Source organism: Mus caroli, chromosome 3 (assembly GCF_900094665.2).
Source record: "Mus caroli chromosome 3, CAROLI_EIJ_v1.1, whole genome shotgun sequence".
In the NCBI taxonomy this organism is placed as follows: Eukaryota; Metazoa; Chordata; class Mammalia; order Rodentia; family Muridae; genus Mus; species Mus caroli.
Window position 1 is genome coordinate 32209721 of NC_034572.1, and position 19337 is coordinate 32229057.

Here is a 19337-nt window from a genome sequence, read left to right on the forward strand (position 1 = left end):
GCAAGTCCAATGGGCCTCTCTTTCCAATGATGACCGACTAGGCCATCTTTCGATACATATGCAGCTAGAGACAAGAGCTCCGGGGTTCTGGTTAGTACATCATGTTGTTCCAACAATAGGGTTGCAGATCCCTTTAGCTCCTTGGGTACTTTCTCTAGCTTCTCCATTGGGAGCCCTGTGATACATCCAATAGCTGACTGTGAACATCCACTCCTGTGTTTGCTAGGCCCCGGCATCCTCTCACAAGAGACAGCTATATTTGGGTCCTTTCAGCAAAATCTTGCTAGTGTATTGAATGGTGTCAGCGTTTAGAAGCTGATTATGGGACGGATCCCTGGGTACGGCAGTCTCTAAATGGTCCATCCTTTCATCACAGCTACGAACTTTGTCTCTGTAACTCCTTCCCTGGGTGTTTTGTTCCCAATTCTAAGAAGGTGCACCTTCTTAGAATTGGGGACTAACAGATTTCTATCAGAAAACAGGGTACACCTTTCTGCTTCATCGGAGAAACACACCTCACCATCAAGGACAAGGGCAGATGTCACCTTAGAGTAAAAGGGCTGAGCATGGCTATGCACCAGCTTTTGTGATGCATGCACTTAGTATATTTCTGTTTGAGTTCAGCTCAGCTATGACGTGTCTTTAAAGGAAATCTGTGCCTTTGTGATATACCCAACTCTGTTTACTTTCTAAACCTCTGTGTCCACTGCTTAGTGGGTAAAGTCTGACAGCATTTGGGCACAGGTCACCTGAGAGGTCTGTACAGGAAGCTGAGTGAGTAGCCCTGAATGGTGACATTTACCCTAAGGCCAACACATTGTACACACATTGATGCCACAGTCACTGTTGGGACTGGAAATGCGCGTTCGGAGTGAGCAGTGAGCTGGAGCTGAGGGATAGCTTGTTGAGAGGAGCCAAGGGGAGGCTGGTGACAGACTGTGCAGCCCTGCCCTTGGCCTTGCACATAGTCCAAGCTAGAGAGGTCACCAGTTCACAGGTGACTTCCCAGGCCACCAATCCTGGAGTACCTGAGATCTGGCCTGGTGACTGGCACATAGTCATCACTAGAATCTGGCTTCTTTGCTTTTCCTAGTGATATTGTGAGATTTTCTGCCCGTGTTTGTTTAGGTCCTGTGTTTTGATTGTATTCTTTTAATTCCATATTATATTTTCAACCCAGTAGAAGAGGTTGGCCCAAGTAACAGCAAGCCTAACTGAGGCCAATGCCCTCTGGAGCCAGTGGCAATTTGCACAGAGAGAGCAGGAAATGATATGCCCATTTTTTTTTGTAGTATGAAATTATCAAATATATCTAATGTAGGGTGGAATCATGAGATACCATGTTTCTCATAGATTTGGAACACATCAGTTGTGTTTTATGTATCCTACCTACACCATCCAGATACTCATACTGCCAGAGGGTTTGAAAGCTAATCTCATGTATTAATTCACACTTGATGCATATAATAATTTCCTGATAGGAAAAGAAGTATAGTATGATCACTGCAACACTGTAATACCTAGCAGTTTGAATAATTATTACAGAGTCTTACAGAGGTGCCTAGGGCTGTCTCCCCAGCTACTTGTAAACAGTGGGGAAGTTACTTTACCTTACGATCACACTTCATTGGCTTCTCCAATTTTGACCTGTCATCGGGTGTTTACCCTCTGAGCAGTGTTCAGGTGGATGGACCCCTTGGCTATTTGTACTGAAGGACTGACGACTTCCTTTTTTTTTTTTCCCTGGGACCAAACACATTTGATGAGCACTCTGTACCCAACCCTGTTATAATGACTTACATCATAGGTTTGGCTGGGCAAAGTTGTAAGGAGTTTGGCAGTAAGGTTTGGTAGTATTCTCTGTTTGAAGTGCCCCTCCTGGGCTTGCATGTTTGACTATCTTGTTCCCAGCGGGGTGCTGTTTGGGGACTCCCCTGAGCAGGGTTGGTAGGTCTGGGTCACTGGAGGTGATGGCCTGTCCCTACTTCTGGTCCTGTTTCTACTTGATGATTTACCAAGACGGAAGATGTGCAGTCCCACTGACTCACTCCCACTGACCTGCCCAGCGTGCCCTCCCAGCTACAAGGGACTGGACCCCCTGAAACCTTGAAAGAAAAAGCTTTCTTCCTTTAAGTTGCTCCTGTCTAGTATTGTGTCATGCTTGGGGCTTTGTTAAGAATTCACAGAATTTATTTGACCATGGGACTTGTTTTTAGGTAACCTTTGTTACCCAGAATACATTTTGGAGAGGTTGTCCTAGCAGGGAAATGCTACCTCCAAATAGCAAAACAGAAATGCTTAACTTCATTTTACTCCCAATTACTTAGCTAATTTCTGTGTCCAAGTCACATCATCATAATCAGGTAATTTATGGTTCGCTTTCTGGAAATTTACTTGATACTAATGTAGTGTGGTAAGTCATACTGCACGAACAAGCCATGTGTCAGCATGTTGGGGTTAGATAAGAAATTTGTAAAAATAAGAAAAGCTAAACAGCAAGTCCCTTGAATACATTGGGAAAAGGAGATATAGAAATGAAATGTGAGGTAGTCAGGGAGACAGCTCGGGCAGCACTGGGTTAGACTGCCCTTTATTTGTGAAAATTTGGTCAAACAAGACTTGAAAAATGTTTAAGCAGTTGCACTGCACAGACGTCCTCATTCCATATAGTCTTAAAATACGTTGATTTTATTTTATTTTTTAAAAAACCACTTTGTTCTAAGTAACTCACAAATAAAAAGCAGCACGCCGCTGGGAAGCCGTTCCCATGCTTTCCCAGTCCCCAGTGCAGCACGTGAGTAGAATGGCCATTCGGAGCCCACGGGGCTTTGCTTGGACTCGTGCCCATTCATCATCAGCTGCATTTCTGTTCACATGTCCAGCACAGGGAAAAGGCTAGGACAGAGTTGAAGCTGAGAAACTTAGCCTTCTAATCCTTCGGGATACCATGTGTCCTTTGCTTGTGTTCTGTCTTTCTTCATCTTCTAATACTCTCGTTCACCTTTGCAATGCTCCCCTCACACACGCACTTGTTTGACAGACACACTGACATATTACGGACTAGTGTCTGCATATGAGGGCGACATGAGAGATTTGTTCTAAGTTTGGATCACCTTGCTCAATATTATACCTTAAATCTCTGCCTGTTTTCCTAAAATTTTCATATTTTTTCTTTACAGTTGAATACTATCCCATTCTGTACACGTGCCACATTGTCATTGTCTATTCATTGTTGGGGACACCTAGGCTGGTTCAGTTTCCTTGCTGTAGTGAACAGAGTGACAGTTTACACACAGATGTGCCAGTATCCCTCTGTAGGATATAAAGCCGTCTTAGTATGTATGCCCAGGAGTGGAGTGGCTGGATCGTATAGTAACTGCTTAAAAACAGTGCCAATTAAGGCCAGCACCAATAATTGTTCTCCATCCTGTTCCTCCTCTGTCCTCTGTGGGGCATAGGAGTGACAATGGAGTTGGCAGCATGGCATGAGGGCTCTGCAGTCTTTCCTCTCTAGCTCAGCTCATGATGACCACCTAACTTCTTCTATACCTTCCTGATCTGCACACTGGATCAGCACCTTGCTAGGCTGGGTTTGTGTGTGTTTGTGGTGTATGTGTGTGAGTGTTTGTGTGTGCATGTGTGTGTGATATGTGTGTATGGTATGTGATGTGTGTATACATATGTGTATGTGTGTGTGGTGTATGTGCTTGTGTGTATGTCTGTGTATATATGATGCTCTCTCATTCTCTGTGTGTGTGCGTGTGCGCGCGTGCGCACGCATGTGCATGTGTGTGATCTGTATATTGTGGTGCTGCTTTGATCTCTGGTGCCATAATTTTTCTCTGTTACTTACAGTCAAACTACAACTCCAAGCAGAAGAGAGAGGAGTTGTGTCTATCAAGGGAGTGTGTGCCAACCGGTACCTTGCTATGAAGGAAGATGGACGGCTGCTGGCTTCTGTGAGTAGTGCTTTTTGGGAGTGCTCTGTGCAGGTATTTACTGGCATTGCTACTGAATCTTTGTTTGGGTTTCATGTGCATCGTTTTATCTCTGTATTTCCTGAGAAAGTAGCATTCCCTGCATTTCATAGACTTTAAGACTCAAGCAGGAAGGAACACACAGTGCATGTAAGATGAAGGCCAGGCATTCTGCAGTCACAAAATGGCTCCAAATCACTCTGTTTTTCTCTGCAAAATAGTCGGAAGAAAGTCTCCCTAGTGGTTGTTTAAAGGTCATATAGAGGCACACATAAAACTTGGTTATTAGTTTTGAAGTTTCTTCTTTAGATTCACAGGAGATATTTGTCCTCTAGAATGTTGGTTGAGAAAGTGGGCTTCCAGCCCAAACACAGATGCTGGCTCCGCCTCTTGGTGGCTGTGTGTCCTTCGGCAGATTATTCTGAGTTGGTCCCTCATGTGTATCACAGGCACAGTAACCCATCTTCACAGAGCTTTGCAAGGATTTAAGTGAGTATTAAATGTCATTTTTACACTGCATCATAGGGCTCTGGCTCCTGGCTAGTATTCTTTCTATGGATGAAAGCTCTGCCAGTGTCTCCTTCATATCAAAACCGGGGGGGGGGGGGGGGGGGACAGTCTGCTGGACACACAGTGCATAGAGAACGGTACAGTAGAATAAAGACATAGGACACAGAGTGCATCCCTGCCTCCTACAGGAGTGGGTAGCGCATGCGTAAAGGTCTGACTGGTTTTGAGAATGGCAGCAAGGGTGTTGTGCTAATAAGCCAGTGTTCTTCCCCTGAGTTGTACCCTCAGCTCTGCCTAACCTCCCTAGCCTTCCTGGTAGACAATATCATAGCAAAGAGTGGTTCCAGTGTTGTTAGCTGTATGAGTTTTTCATATCTTTTTTTTTTTCTGAATGAAAGCACTTAGATTTTGGAGAATTTTTTCTATCATCAATTTTCAGATCCATCATCTGACAGAGATACTGTCATCAGTGAACACAGTGTCACCAATTGCTGTCATCAGTCAAGGTGAACATGGCAGGATAATTGACAAACCTGGGTGCAGGGCTCATAATTGTCATTCAGTAGCTAAAAACATTTTAAGACCCTCTTCAAGAGGATAACATGTACAGGATTCCAGATGTGCTAGACAGCAGCCTTAAAGAGCTTAGTATCATGTGTTCTCTGCCCCTAATGGATCCACTATGCAGGAAGGCGGAGGTATAAGTATTGGTGTAGTATGTGGGTGCTTTGTTGAGTTCCATCAGTATTTCACATACATGCATAGTAACACAGGAGAAGGTTGGAAGTATTATGATGCAAGGAGTAATTTAGGGAAGAAAGTGGCTAGCTTTGTAGAACTCATGGAGGTGACTTGTAAGTTGAGTGTTGGGGGAAAAGGACCGGAGGCAGGGGTAGAGCTGAAACTGTGGCTACCAGAAGCTACTTGGCACATCTCAAAAATTATGAGCAACTCACAGCAGCTGGAATGTGGCCTGCAGAGGACAGAGCACAATGAAAAGGAAGGGAGAAGGCTGGAGAGGCAAACAAGCTTGTCTTTAAGTCTTACATCATGCTAGCCATGCTCACTGTGAGGCTGGAGAGTTCCCAACCCAGTAGAGGTTGAGAACGTTTGCTGAGAGCGCTCTGGCAGGGGTATAGAGTGGCTTTGTAGAGCCTGGAGTATCAGGAAGACTAGTTAGAGCTGAAGAGGAAACACTGCCATGGACACTACAAATGTGGGCATTACAGAGATGTGGGAAGGAGGTAGACAGAGGCACAAGACTCTGTGTTTACTTTAAGAATGGGCACTTTTTAATTTTTCCCACTGCTGTTTATATATTGTGTACTGCCAGAGAGGCCGCTGCAAGCAGAGCTTGAGCAGTGTCTTTTGCCCCTTTATCTAAAAATCTTCCTTTTGTACTTCCCCGCCCTTGTGACCTTATTTAGGACATTCCTCCTAGGCTTTATCTGCAGTTTCCCACAGTCACAGGATCAAGTCTGGGTTAGGGGTTGTGCCCGAGAAAGGAATTGCAGACTGTCTGGACCCCCAACAGAACCCAAGCAGTATTTACATGGCTATGTTGAAGTGCACTGATCTTGTTTTGGTCATAATTGGCTGTGAACTCCACTAGCCCTGTAGCCTTGAGATTCTGTTCTTTCCTTTCCACTTCAATCTTGGTCTTCAATGAATGCCTTATTAAGGTGAGAGTGGATCACAGTGAGTCCATATGATAGTCACAAAAGGAACTATGTCTCAAGAACATAGTCTGGATGGTGGGTTTATCTGCAGTGGTTAAAAGTCACCCAGTTTTCAAGAGCCCCAGAGACAGAAGTACTCATCTGTCCACTGCCATCTCTGTGGTGACTGGGTTACAAACAAGAGGAAACAAGCTGAAGATGCCTGAGGTGAAAATGGGGCTGTTCGGGTCTTTGTGGGGGAATTCTGACCTTTCCTCTTGGCACACGGATGTGAGGCTTCATAATGTACTAAGAACTGGGTAGGGTTTCCCTTCACTTCCTCAGCAAGGAAGCCACTGCTGCAAGATGAAAGCCGTCTGGCTCTACCAAGTCTTACTGGATTTTGCTCTCTTTAGTGCATGCTAACTCTCCTTCATGATGCAACCAGATACCACTAAGTTGACAGAGTAAGAGTCAGTTTAGTAAAGTTTAGAGATTTATCACAGACCCAAAGCATGGACAAAGCCCAGCGGCTACACACACTCATGGAAAATTCGAGACTTATCAAGCTCTTCTGAGGAGGGCATAAGCCAGATTGGCTGTGGTAACAGCTGGTGTGTGTTCCGCCCCCATCAGAGGGCCCAGTCCTGCTGCCAAGTCACAAACTAATCTCTGGCCTCAGCATCTAGTATGGCTGGCTGCCATGCTCTCTCAGCAAGTCCCTCTTCTCAGCTGGGCAGAGTGGACTGTCTTCTGATGAAGAAGTAAGTGCTGTACCTCACAGCAGGAGGGGTGCTGATGGCCTAGCTCAGTAGCCTTTCTCTCTGAGTCAGATCTGCCAATGCTCAGATGTCAACAGTAGTAACTTCTGGAGTAACTCCAGTGTCCTGATCAGGAGCCATCATTCGGGGATGTGAACATGCTTCATCTCTGGAGAGGCTGTTTGAAAGCCTGTACTTTCCACAGGCATAAGTCCATCTTCCTTCTATCTGGCCCCATGTCACCCTGTGTGTGATGACAATACTGGATTGCTATGAATGCTACCCACTGAATGACAATAGGACATGATTACTCCTAGGTAGATAGTTGAGGAGAAGGTTTTTATTGTAGATGAGAGAGCTCAGCCAGAGGCATCTGGAAGAGTCCAGACTGAGCATGGTCAGCAGAATAGACTGGTTCATGGGAGGAGAGGGAGGAGGAGGAGAGGAAGAGAAGAGAGATGAGCCAGGAGCAGAGGCCCAAGGAAAGAGAAGTCAATCCAAGAGAAGGAGGACCAAGAGAACCAAGAAGGGAGCCAAGAGGCCAGGAGGCAAGTGGACAAAGAGAACACAGTGCCAACATGGCTGGGTCATATAGGAAAAAGAAGCTGGAGGGCAGGCAGTGAAGCTCAGGGGCTAGAAAGGTTTCGAGTAGGGGGCAGTGTTTGTGAGCACGTGTGAGTGTGCGTGTGTGAAGTGCTGAGGTACTTGTGGTGACCAGGGAGGCTGGTGGCCCGGGTTCACCTTGATATGTTAGTAGGCACCTCAGTTAGCTATTGGTCTTGAGTTTCTTTGGGATCTAACACCAGCTCTATGGTTCCTGTAGTAGTTCTCCAACATACTCACCCTCTTGGGCACAACGGTACCTCAGAGAGTCGTGCTGGCTTTACTGCTGTTGAAGGTATGAGAAAGGGCTCCTACTGGTGTTAACAACAATGGTCTAAAGGCATTCCGGTTAAGGATTGCTCATGATTTCAAACCCTGTGTGTGCGTGTCCTCAGATGTGTCGATATGCATGCTGTTGAGGCCAGAGCTCAGCCTTGGTATTGTTCCTCCCTCGGGTGCTTTCTTTTTCAAATTTCTTTTTACTTATTTACACTGTGTGACTGCCTGTTTGTATGAGTACCACATGTGTGGAGTTCCTGTGGAGGTCAGCAGAGGGTGGAAGATCTCCTGGAACTGATGTCATAGGCAGTTGTGTGCCTTGATCTTTTTTAATTAAATTATTTTATTTATTTACATCCCAAATGTTGCCTCCCCTCCAGGTCCCACCTCTCAGAGTTTTTTTGTTTTGTTTTGTTTTGTTTGAATTTCTTTGTTTTTATTTTCTTCTTTCCCCCCCTTTTTTTATTAGCTATTTTCTTCATTTACATTTCAAATGCTACCCCATCCTCCCTTCATCTCTGAGATAGTGCTCCCCCATCCCAAGGAATCCCCCCTCCCTGGGGCATCAAGGCTTTAGAGGATGAGGTGCATCCTCTCCCACTGAGGCCAGACAAGGCAGCCCTCTGCTACGTGTGTGCTGGGGTCTTGTGTATGCTTTTTGGTTGGTGCTCCTTGAGTTTTCTATTTGATTGTTTGTTTGTTTGGTTGGTTGGTTTGGTTTGGTTTGGTTTGGTTTGGTACAGGATATCTTGCTGGAGCTTGTCAAGTAGACTAGGCTGGCTGGCTGGCCAACAAGCCCAGGGAGCTCCTGTCTCCTCCTCTCCAATGCTGGGGTTGCAAGCACATGACAGTGTATGTTTCTGGTTTGGGTTTTTTGTTTTGTTGTTTGTTGTTAGTTTTTTGTTTTGTTTTGTTTTGTTTTGTATTGTTTTGTTTTGTTTTAAGATAGGGTCTTACTATATAAACCCTGGCTAGCCTGGCACTACTATATAAATCAGGCTGGCCTCCATCTTCCAGAAATCTACCTGCCTCTGTCTCCTAAGTGCTGTGATTAAAGGCAGGTGCTCCCATACTCAGAAACACTAGGCTTTTAAGTTCAAGTCTGGAACTCAGATTCAGGTTCTCGTGCTTGAATGGCAAACACTTTCCCAGCATCTCCGCAGTCCTTGAAAACACATTCTAAAAAGACTTCCTACATTTTAAACAGCTGTCCCTCTGCGAAGGCCTGTGTTTGGAGGCTGGAGTTGGAGCTTTTGGGTGTATGACAGGCTTCTTACTCAGTTTCTTGCAAGGAGATGTTTCTGTTGCTCTGATTCACTTTAGGAACCCAGAACTAATATTAAAATCAATGGTTTTACTGAATTCACACAAAATTGTAGATTTAAACAAAATAGTATCTAGTGAGTTTAACTGTAGGTCTTGGTTTTAATAGCAAACGACTGTGAAGGTAGAGCATGTATGGGAAAGTATTGATAAGCCCCCTGTGTGAGGAGGTTGCCCACCGTGGTTTCCTATCTGAGGCTACAGAATTGTGTCACCCAGGATGGGATTGAAGTAGGACTCAAATGGTGCTTTTGTTGGCCCATGTAGTGAGTGCTGAGCGGCTGTGTTTTAATTCATCCAAAGCGTATTTCACACACAAAACAATTTCTGATTTGAGGAGTCTTAACAGTGACATGAATTCTTCAGTGTAGAGAAGTATGGAGGTAGTGTTTTAGGGCTCGGTTTTGCAGTCTACACTGACCAAATTTGTCAGAAACAGAGAGCTAAAGAAAAAGCTGCATCTTTGTAAGGAGATAAAATGCTAGCCCAGATTGAATGCAGAGTAAGGCCAAGAAAGAATTACTGCTCTTGGAAGCCATTCCCAGCAATTCTCTGCAGCCTTTTTATAAGATTGAGACCACGCTGGCTCTTAAATTTTTCCCATTTGTGGTTTTTATTTAGTTCTAAAATGCTCAACATGGATACTTTCATCACATCTGTTTTTAATTCTCAGAAGTGGTGTGAGCAAATGCATTTTGAGATTTCTATTGAGCAAACTCTTTCATAAGCCAAAACTGCAAGAATCAAAGTACTGTAAACGAGTAAACAGCTCAGAAAACAGAGCATGGGGAAGTGGCCGTAAGGTTCAAACCCAAAACTGAGCGGAGGGCCAGAGCCAGTGTGCAAGCCGGAGGGGGGCTGGGAAGCCTCCAGGCATTTGCTGTGTCACAGATGTTTCTCACTGTGTGGAGACCATCTGATCCAGTGAGGCCTGGAGAAGGTACAGAGCTTGGTCAGACGCTCTGCACATTAGTTAGGGATTGAGGCAAAGCTGGAGCTGGTCCTGGCTGGCTGCAAGCCGTCAGGGACGTCAGGTCAGGGCCACTGGACTCTAGGAAAGAGCCATCTTCTCAGTTTCCTCAGAGAGTTTATATATGTAGTACAGTTAAGCTATATTCTATGTTTCAGTTTAAACCTAGGCTTTTCGGGTTCAGATTCTCTTTTATTTAGATTCTGCAACATGAGTGTAGCGTTATTTTAAGCTACCTATAGTATTGTTTTGCTTATTAATTTAGTAGATATTTATTGATCTCTTACTATGTGGCAAGCATGGGTACCACAACAGATATAATAAATAAAAATTTCCACATGGGATTTATAGGAATGATGTTACCATGTAGCAGCTAACTCTCCTAATATACTAGCTTTATCAATTATTTGAGAATTTCTTACACTGTATTTTGATCATTTCACCCCCATTACTTCCCTAGCTCCTCTAGGAGCCATCTCTACCTTCCTACCCCCTCTCCCCATGTTGTATTCTATTTAAAAAAAAACCCACTGAGTTCAAGTACTGCTGCCCATGTACTCCTGAGTGTGGGGTCATATCGTGGATCTTGGTTAACCTAACTGGGGCCACATCCTTTAGGAAAACTGATTCTCTAACCTCTAAGTTAAAGTTTCTTTATGTAGAAAATTTATCCTCCATTTACTCTTCGGTTCAATCATCTTTATATTTATTTGGACAAAGACTGATTTTGTTGCTGAAACAATTGGCAACTCTTGTGTTTGGCTCTGTGCTTTTGACACTTCTCACTGTGCTTATTTTGAGCACTTCATCACTTCTTGAGCAGCAATTCTATGTAAATACCCTGCTGTAGCTTAGGGTGATCCACTTCTCCAAAGAGTCTTGCCCCTTTTATTGGAAGATGAAATCCCATGATTGAGTCTGCATGTTGCTTTGTAGCTACTGTTGCTTCTAAGGTTGTACATTACTAATCTTCGCATACACAAATGTATACCTGCCTCTGGATCTAACCATCTGAATCTCTGTTATACTAAACATGGGTTAGTATGTCCTGAGGTCACCATCTCACCCACAATCTGTTGGTACCCTGGAATATTTTAGCCCATCTTCTTGCTTGGCTCTTCATCTCCACACCAACAGAGCCTTGCTCATAGTATCTCCTTACAGCAGTAGAAAAGTAACTGAGAGAAAGGACTTTTGGGATTATTGTATGTTGTACCCTGTGGCATTCCAAGTTCACTTGCACTCTTCAAAATTCCATTCTGTAGTTAGTGAAGGGAAAGGCCCAGTGATTAAGAGCATTTGTTCTTTTAAAAGCCCCAGGTTTCGTTCTTGGCATCCACATGGTGGCTCACAGCCATTGGCAGCTTCAGTTCCAGAGGCTCTGGTACCTTCTTCTGACCTCTGTGGGCACATACATATATATAGGCAGAATATTCATATTGCTGATTCCTCAGAAACCAGTATATTCTGGTTACTTATTCTTCAGGAACAAGTCTGTTCCAGATTGTGTATTTAGAAACTGGAATGTTCTAGACTGCTTGTTCTTGGTTACTGATTGGCATTTGGAGATTGCCAATCTTACACCTGTCACTGTTTCAGAGTATTTTTAATATCAGGCAACCTTAGATATTTTCTACATAACAAACTAAAAGCAGTTTTGGTCACTAGCCAACATTTGCAACTTCAGGGAACTTATTCCGTCCCTCCTTGTTTGTGGGAAGGGTACTTGGGCTATGCTTTTGACATTATTTTCCTTGAACCTCATGACAGTGTAAAAGTGAAAATGTCTAACTGTAAAGCTGCCCCAGGGTTCAGGAATGTGTGTGTGTGACACCTGGAAGAATGTCCCTCCATGTTACAACATGTGGTCCTCCTGGGATCCCCTCAACATTTAGGTTGCAATGCGCAGAGTCCCAAATAGTGTGGCTTTTTTGCCCTCCGTGTGGGATTGCCACCTAATATCTTGCTGACTGGTCACAGGGTTACTCCTGCTCAGGAGGCGCTGTCCTATTCACACAGGTTCCTGGTGTCATCCATTGGCAGAACTGTCACATTTTTCACCTGTAGCCTTGTTCCTTGGTTATCTCACTGTCCTCTCAGTGTCTGCTATGAAGAAGTATAAAAACACGTTTTCCTTTCTTTTTCAGAAGTGTGTTACGGAAGAGTGTTTCTTCTTTGAACGACTGGAATCTAACAACTACAATACTTACCGGTCACGGAAATACTCCAGTTGGTATGTGGCACTGAAACGAACTGGGCAGTATAAACTCGGATCCAAAACGGGACCTGGACAGAAGGCCATACTGTTTCTTCCAATGTCTGCTAAGAGCTGACTCACTTTCGACACTGTCACTGAGACACTGTCGTCACTGAAAAGAAGAGAATGTATACAGCCTTTTATGTAATAGTAAGACACTTAACCATTACCTCAGTAGAGAAAAACAACAATTTTTGGAAAATATTTAGACTTCCCCATTTTATATAGCTTTGGTTGTGACCCAGTGAGAATTAGATCTACAATCTTGTTCACATATTTCCTTTATTGAAAAGAGGATTTAAAAATATGTACATTTATGAATTTCCACCATGGACATAACATATGTGAGAAAACTGGCGTCAGGTTGAAATCCGGTATTCAGTCTGCTCCCATTGCGGCTTTGTAACTCTCCGGCAGCTCCCTGTGATAGAGTTTGTAGAACAGGCCTGTGTACACTGCAGGGAGTTCCTCCATGCTGAGGTCAATTTTGTCAAACCCTTCCCTGAGTCCATACAGCAGTAGCCTAGCCACCCTGCTGGTGATGGGGGTCGTGTGTTTAGTCCGGGCCAGGTTTTCTAGATCAATCCATTCACACTTCAAGCATTCCTGCTGGCAGAAGTTGATAGTGAAGGAACGAGGCTGCAGGCGGCAGACCAGGTACATGTCTGACATCCCGAAGGCCCCAGGGCTCCTGTGTTGTTGCCGGATGCTCAACAGGGACCTGAATTCTGACTTGACACCAGTCTCTTCAAAAACCTCTCGGACTGCTGTGTCTGCTATGTGAAAGAGAGAGAGACAAACATAAAGATTTCATCCTTAGAGATGCCATCAAAGATTTTCAGTTAAAATCTGGAAGATTAAAAGCAAAATTTTGTCTTCAAACTGCTTTCTGGACGTTGTAAAATGTACTTTGTATCTAAGACACTGAGAGTCTCTTTGGAGGCTTATACATGTGTATATTGGAACTCACATCTTCTTATTCTCTTCCTGTTCTGTTACCTAAATGCAAGAACATGTTTGCAAACAAAGCTGAACTTAATATGTTGATAAATCCTTCACTATTGTCCCAATTCGAGCTTCCATCAAACTGCCTGAGTTTGTGGATGTCTGAATTGAAAGGACCCATCCCTTGTTACAGAAGTCTGTAGTGCTGAACATACTTGAGTGAGCTGTGAAATGACTCTGACTTCTTTGGGATCTCAAGCCCTCTGCCCCTCCCCTCACTCAGGGCAAGGCCCTTTGCCCCTGTCCTGGCTGCCAATGGACCCAAGCTTGATATAGAAGCTGCATTTCTTTGAAATCAGATTGTATAGAACTTGGGACTCACTAACACCAAAATGGAATAGCTGTCTCATCAGATATCTTTGTAAGGCTGGAAACACATAACGATTTTATAATACACCAAGGGTTTTCATATGTTATAAATATTTTCATTAAATACAAGTTTCCATGGCAGGACTTTTATGTCCATTAACACACATTTATGTCCAGTTTTTCTAGACACATACGACATCTGCACAAATAGACTTCTCCAGTTCTGATGCTCTATAGCTGTCTGCCTTAGATGCTTTCCTGTAGTCTTCAGAATTGCTGTTGGTTGTTTAAATACCTTCTAATGCCTCTCTGGATGTTTGTTAGACAGCATATACATGTGTCTTGACAGTAGTCCTACTGATAACATCCATGCAATGAAGAGCTATTAGAAGCACATAGTTCCTGTGCACTCAAACCACACTGTCTTTCCTGCCCACTGGACACATACCAGCCCCCAAGACATGCTCTTGTTCCTAAGAAAGAGTTCTGGAAAGGATCACAGGAAGAGTAATTTGGTCTAAAACATAAGACATCTAGCTGCCATTCTTTAACTATATGCTGACTTTCTCTGTGAATGAGATCTGTCCATAGGTTAGGAATGGCCAGAAATTACATTCTAAAACTGCAAGCACCAAGACCAGGCACATAGCTCAGCATGTAGACTGCCTGCCTCACATGTGTGGGGTGCTTAGTACAGTTCCCAGGACCAACCACACAATGGGGGAGGGAATGGAGGCATCAAAGAACAGTCTAGGCTCACCAAGTTTCTCTAGTAAGAAAATAGTTCTTATCTAGCATATAATACATTATTAAATTTATTACTAAAAATTGTGGCACTAGTCTTAAATGTTTATATAGTGGCTTTTAACTCTTGTTTAAATATATACTTGTATTCTTTAAAGGTTCTAGAAAATAAACTTGGGGATCCTGCTCAGTTCCTAGCACCACTAATCTGACTAGCTGTAAATTACGTAATAGGACAGAATAGATGAAAATAGATGTACGTAAATTACAGAATAGGACAGAGTAGATGAAAGAATGGGTGTCGTGCTTAGCAGTCACTGTGGCACTATGGGGGTGACAGGACAAACACTATCTGTGAAGTTCGTATAGTTTAACGTGAATCAGCACATCCCCAACTAGCTGAAACCGGAAAATGCAAGCCAATAATTCTGCATCTGAGATGTGGGATATTCTCCCCTTCCACCTCAAAATGGAAGTCTCTCCCTTGGTTTCAACATGCGTTTAAGCTTATCAAGATAAACTGTTATTCTTTTAGGATTATCTTAATAGACTTTAAACTCAGCTGAAATAATAATTACTGCATATGAAGAATCTAGAAGCTCAGTTTTGCTGATGAAGAGATATGTTTGAATGTTAGATGTTCTGAGGTTTCTCTGTTCTGTAGTATGTAGTGAGAAGACAGCTTGAGATGGAAGAGACTGACGGGAAGCCTCCAGCATATGGCTTTCCTTGAGCTCCCTCTAGTCCTGGTTAACATTTCTGGCTGGCTGAAACAGGACACGGTTTTCACCCATGGCAATGACATATTTTAGGAAGGGCTTTTTTCCTTTGAATCGTACAGACACATTTAGACTCAAGCCTTGAGGACTTCAATTTGTTTTGCATTTTCCCAACTTAGTTTCTTAAAAACACGTTGCATATCAATGTTTCATCTATCTAGCATTATCAGAGAATGAAAGATTCCAAACAAACGAGTTTCTAAATTAACTAGTATTTATTTACCGGAATTTTGTAACAGTCTAGTTAACAGCCAATAAATGTTGAACTGTTCATGATGGCAACATTCCAAAATTTTATTTCATGCTTCCTAAACAAAGGTTTCAAGAATATAATTTCCATATGCTCTAGACAATCAGAGAGTTTTTATTTTGTACTGTGCTGTCAAATTGTGCTATAGAAGCAGGCTGGAGAAGGGCAAGTCTAGGAAAATGGTGAATGTCAGCTTCTGCTTTTCTTTTTAGTTCAGATGGGTGAGCTATTTTGATAACCACAGGTACTTTAAGAAAACTAGTAGTACATTTAAAATTATCTAGGCTTAAAGGAATGATTCTGGAATTAAACTTAAACCTGAATTTATACATATTTAACTTGAAAATATGCTCCCCCTCATTTATATCTACGTCTGCCTGAGATTCTTAGGATCTACTAAAGCTTAAAGGGGGAATAAACCCTCACCTTAATTCATTTGGAAAGGTATGCAGGGCTGCAGCTGGCTTCCCCCAGTGTGGAGGGGGGAAGACTAGACTTGAGTTACCTCATTCACATGCTCTCAGTACCACATAGGTAATGGCAGTATTGAAAGACGGAGAAAATGAAGAAGGCGGCTTTATGGGAAAAAAATGGCCCTTGCTCTCAGTATCTGGTGCCCCTACAAAATAAAGATGTGTTTGCACATAGCATGGTCTGAGTAGCACAGGGTCTTGATACACCTTCCTTCTGCCTCAGCCTCCTTCTGCTGTGAGGAGCAGGCATGTGCCATCCCACCCAGGTCCTCAGAGTACACACTGTCACCATACTACCCACCAGAGAACTAAGGAAACATGTCAGTGAGAACCTCACACCAGGGTTTGTTTTCTGTGTGTGAATGTCATGAATGTTGCCCATGGGCTGCTAGGAGCTGGACTTATAAATACATAGAGGGCATTTTGATCTGTACAACATTTAAAAATCAGATCTCATGAACATATATTCAAACAAAAGTAAACACAGGAGACTGCTCTAATACAGTGGCTGGTTAAGAAGAAACAAGAATGTGCATATTAAAGAAAGGCCTTTAAGAAACAATATTGGTATCTAATGTATTACATATCAATAAGGACGATGTTGAATTTAAGCTAATGGTTTAAGGGACAGCGTGATTCTATACTTTGCAGATCAGTGACTAAGTGCAGAGTTCATCCTAGCTCCCTACACGCTGACTTGGAGGGGGGGGGGGAGGCATGTTATTTGCCACTCAAGACTTTCTCACAGTAATTTATTATGTTTTATGTTATTCAAAATAGCTGGCAAAATTTCCAAAGGAGATTTACATCACTATTTCCTTATAGTTAGTTTTACTGTACTTCAAGATTTATCTAAAAATTATTAATCTAAAAATCATTCACCAATCTGTGATAAAATGGTCAAGAATTCAAAATTTAATAATTGTAGCCATATTTGAAAAATCTTTATAATTACTAATACTGATGAACAACTCAAGCTGCTTCCTTTCAGATGACCTCAGAGAAGCATTGGAAAGGGGCTCCCCCATAGGTATCAACTGTACAAGCGAAATGACTGTGTTAGAAAGTTCTTGCTAACTTTGTATCCCTCTGAAGAAATCTGTCTGAATTTTTCTAACTTAGTGTGAACCAATTGGAAACTTCCAATTCTTATTCTTAGCTACAGAGCAGGGAAGTAAAGCTATGACTTTTGTAAACATTTTCAAGTTTATCAGACATGTACAAATACATACCAATATCTTCTCCTGGTTCTGACAGGCCTCCTGGAAACTTCCACATGTTTTTCAACTGCAGTGCAAAGTAAAAAAAAAAAAAGTTCATGTCCTGACTTCCTCTCTTCTTCCCCTCTCTCCCACTCCTACCTTGGCCACTCAGTTGGTCAAGGACGGGAAAACTCGTTTGCATTATGTTTATCCCTATTCCCCCACCCCAGCTTTCTTACTACTCCATGTGTTCCCTTTTGAGGGAGATGGTGATTGATGAAGTCTTTTCCTCTTACTCTTCAGGAAATAGAAGTGGTGTTATTTAGTTAATGTGATACGACTTGTATTAACGGACCTTTGGAGGGAGATATCTATTCAGTTGTGTACTTCACGGAACTCAGCTGCTAGTTAACTCTGAACTGATAGGATTTTACAGATGCTGCTATGAGTCAGTAGAGTACAGAATAAATGTAACCGCCAAGGTATGGCACCCTAGGGTTTTACACGCCTTTACTGTATTCCGTTTCTAATCACAGGTATTACTCAAGATTTCTGTGTGTTTATTGTTTTATGCAAAATGTAATTGCTTTTTATGGGTAGTGTGAATAAAATTATTCTGGTTTCTTGGCTATCGTTTCTTTGTATTTTCTCATCAATCATTTCTTTTTCTTTGTGGGAGGATGCTAAAGAGGTAAACCTGATCTTTGGAAGAAATAAGGTTAGATTAAAATAATTATGAGCACCGGGTGTGGTGACACCCGTCTTTAATCCCAGCACTTGGGAGGCAGAGGCAGGCGGATTTCTGAGTTCGAGGGCAGCCTGGTCTACAGAGTGAGTTCCAGGACAGCCAGGGCTACACAGAGAAACCCTGTCTCGGAAAAAAAAAATTATGAGTGGGCACAGGACAGTTTTCTCATGGCCGTCATGATTGCCTCCTTGTAGAATTCTGCATATAGTATGTGTTCATTGTACTATAAGCCTCAAAAGTGAGAAGTGCTCTCATAAACCAGCAGATCTCATATTCCTCATTCATAAAAGCACTGTGGACCTCCCACTGTGTGCTATGACCTATGGCTTTCTGGAAGCGTGCTTCTGAGAGCATGCATCACCTCTCAGCATTGTGAGCTTGGAGGCCACTGGCGGGCTTCCTGCTTTCCATACACGGCTGACTACTGGGTACAGAATCCAAGCTCTCCACCCTTTTGTGTCCACCTCAGGTGTGACTTTAACCTATAAAGCATATCATGCCTTACTTTACTAGTGTAGAAATCTATCTCATCTGCAGAGATGTGTTGTCTTTTGTGTTGCACTTAAAAATGGTCTGGGAGCTTTGTTTCTATGGAGACTGGTAAGATATTAGACACTACAAGTGTAAATTCTATTGGTAATAAAAAAATGAATGATGTAACAGGGCACTTGAGAACTCAAGTGTTATTATAACATTAACCATCCCATACACCATCTTTCTGTCATCACTGTGAAGCCAGCCTATAGCTGCCATTTGCATGTCAAGCCTAAATTCACATCTGGCTCCCAGGTACCCTCACAGTATGTGAAATTACATTCTCTATTCTCTAGTCACTAGTATCAAATGTATATATTTATGTCCCAATCCAAACAGAAAACTTATTATTGGCTAGGGCACAACCCTACTTTAGGAAGCCGTTTATGTTTATGGTAGAAAGTTTTGTTTAAGTCAGAAAGAGATATGGCCTTAATTTAAGCCTCACAAATAACTTAGAATAATTTTAGATAGCATTTCTGAGAAACTATGTTATACTAACTATATATGATGAGGAAATATTTAATTAACCAGCAATATTTAATGAAGGGTCAGAAAGTATAAAAATCAATACTCTTGCTATGCTGGCTATAGCTCAAGGGCAGCACCACGGAGGTAGAAAAAGCATTTTCCTTCACTTTGACATCACGCCTGAGCATGAAAGCATTTCTAACAGTGGTTCTTCTCTTAGTCTCTTAGGACTCTTTTTTTTAGCCTTTACTACTGTTACCCAGTCTCTCTCAGGTCAGATCCCCTGCCAACATTCATGATCACAGTGATGGCAGCCTCTGGCTGAGATCTGTGCCTTCACACTGTCAGAACTGAATTTCTTGGTTTATCCCTCTATCCTTTAAATTTAAAATTTTTATCTATGTGTGTGTGTGTGTGTGTGTGTGTGGGTATGTATGTGTTTATGTGTATGTCTGCTTGTGGACGTTGTACATCGTGGTGCGNA

At 42.7% G+C, this 19337-nt stretch overlaps 2 protein-coding genes across 7 annotated transcripts in view; one reads left to right on the forward strand and one right to left on the reverse strand.

Moving 5' to 3' along the window:
• Fgf2 (fibroblast growth factor 2) overlaps positions 1-12626 on the forward strand; it is a 52263-nt gene extending 39637 nt beyond the window's left edge. Inside the window, exons 2-3 of the mRNA XM_021158769.2 lie at positions 3856-3959; positions 12229-12626. Of these exons, the coding sequence (XP_021014428.1) occupies positions 3856-3959; positions 12229-12414 (290 nt within the window). The 3' untranslated portion in view covers positions 12415-12626. The remainder of the gene's footprint in view (positions 1-3855; positions 3960-12228) is intronic.
• Nudt6 (nudix hydrolase 6) overlaps positions 12602-19337 on the reverse strand; it is a 15219-nt gene continuing 8483 nt past the window's right edge. For 5 of the 6 annotated variants that reach the window (XM_021157768.2, XM_021157764.2, XM_021157769.2 and 2 more), the window contains 2 exons: positions 17131-17185; positions 12602-13114 (listed from right to left, as the gene is read on the reverse strand). In XM_021157768.2, the coding sequence (XP_021013427.1) occupies positions 12717-13114; positions 17131-17176 (444 nt within the window). In that variant the 5' untranslated portion in view covers positions 17177-17185 and the 3' untranslated portion in view covers positions 12602-12716. The remainder of the gene's footprint in view (positions 13115-17130; positions 17186-19337) is intronic. The other variant, XM_021157765.2, reaches the window with a different exon arrangement.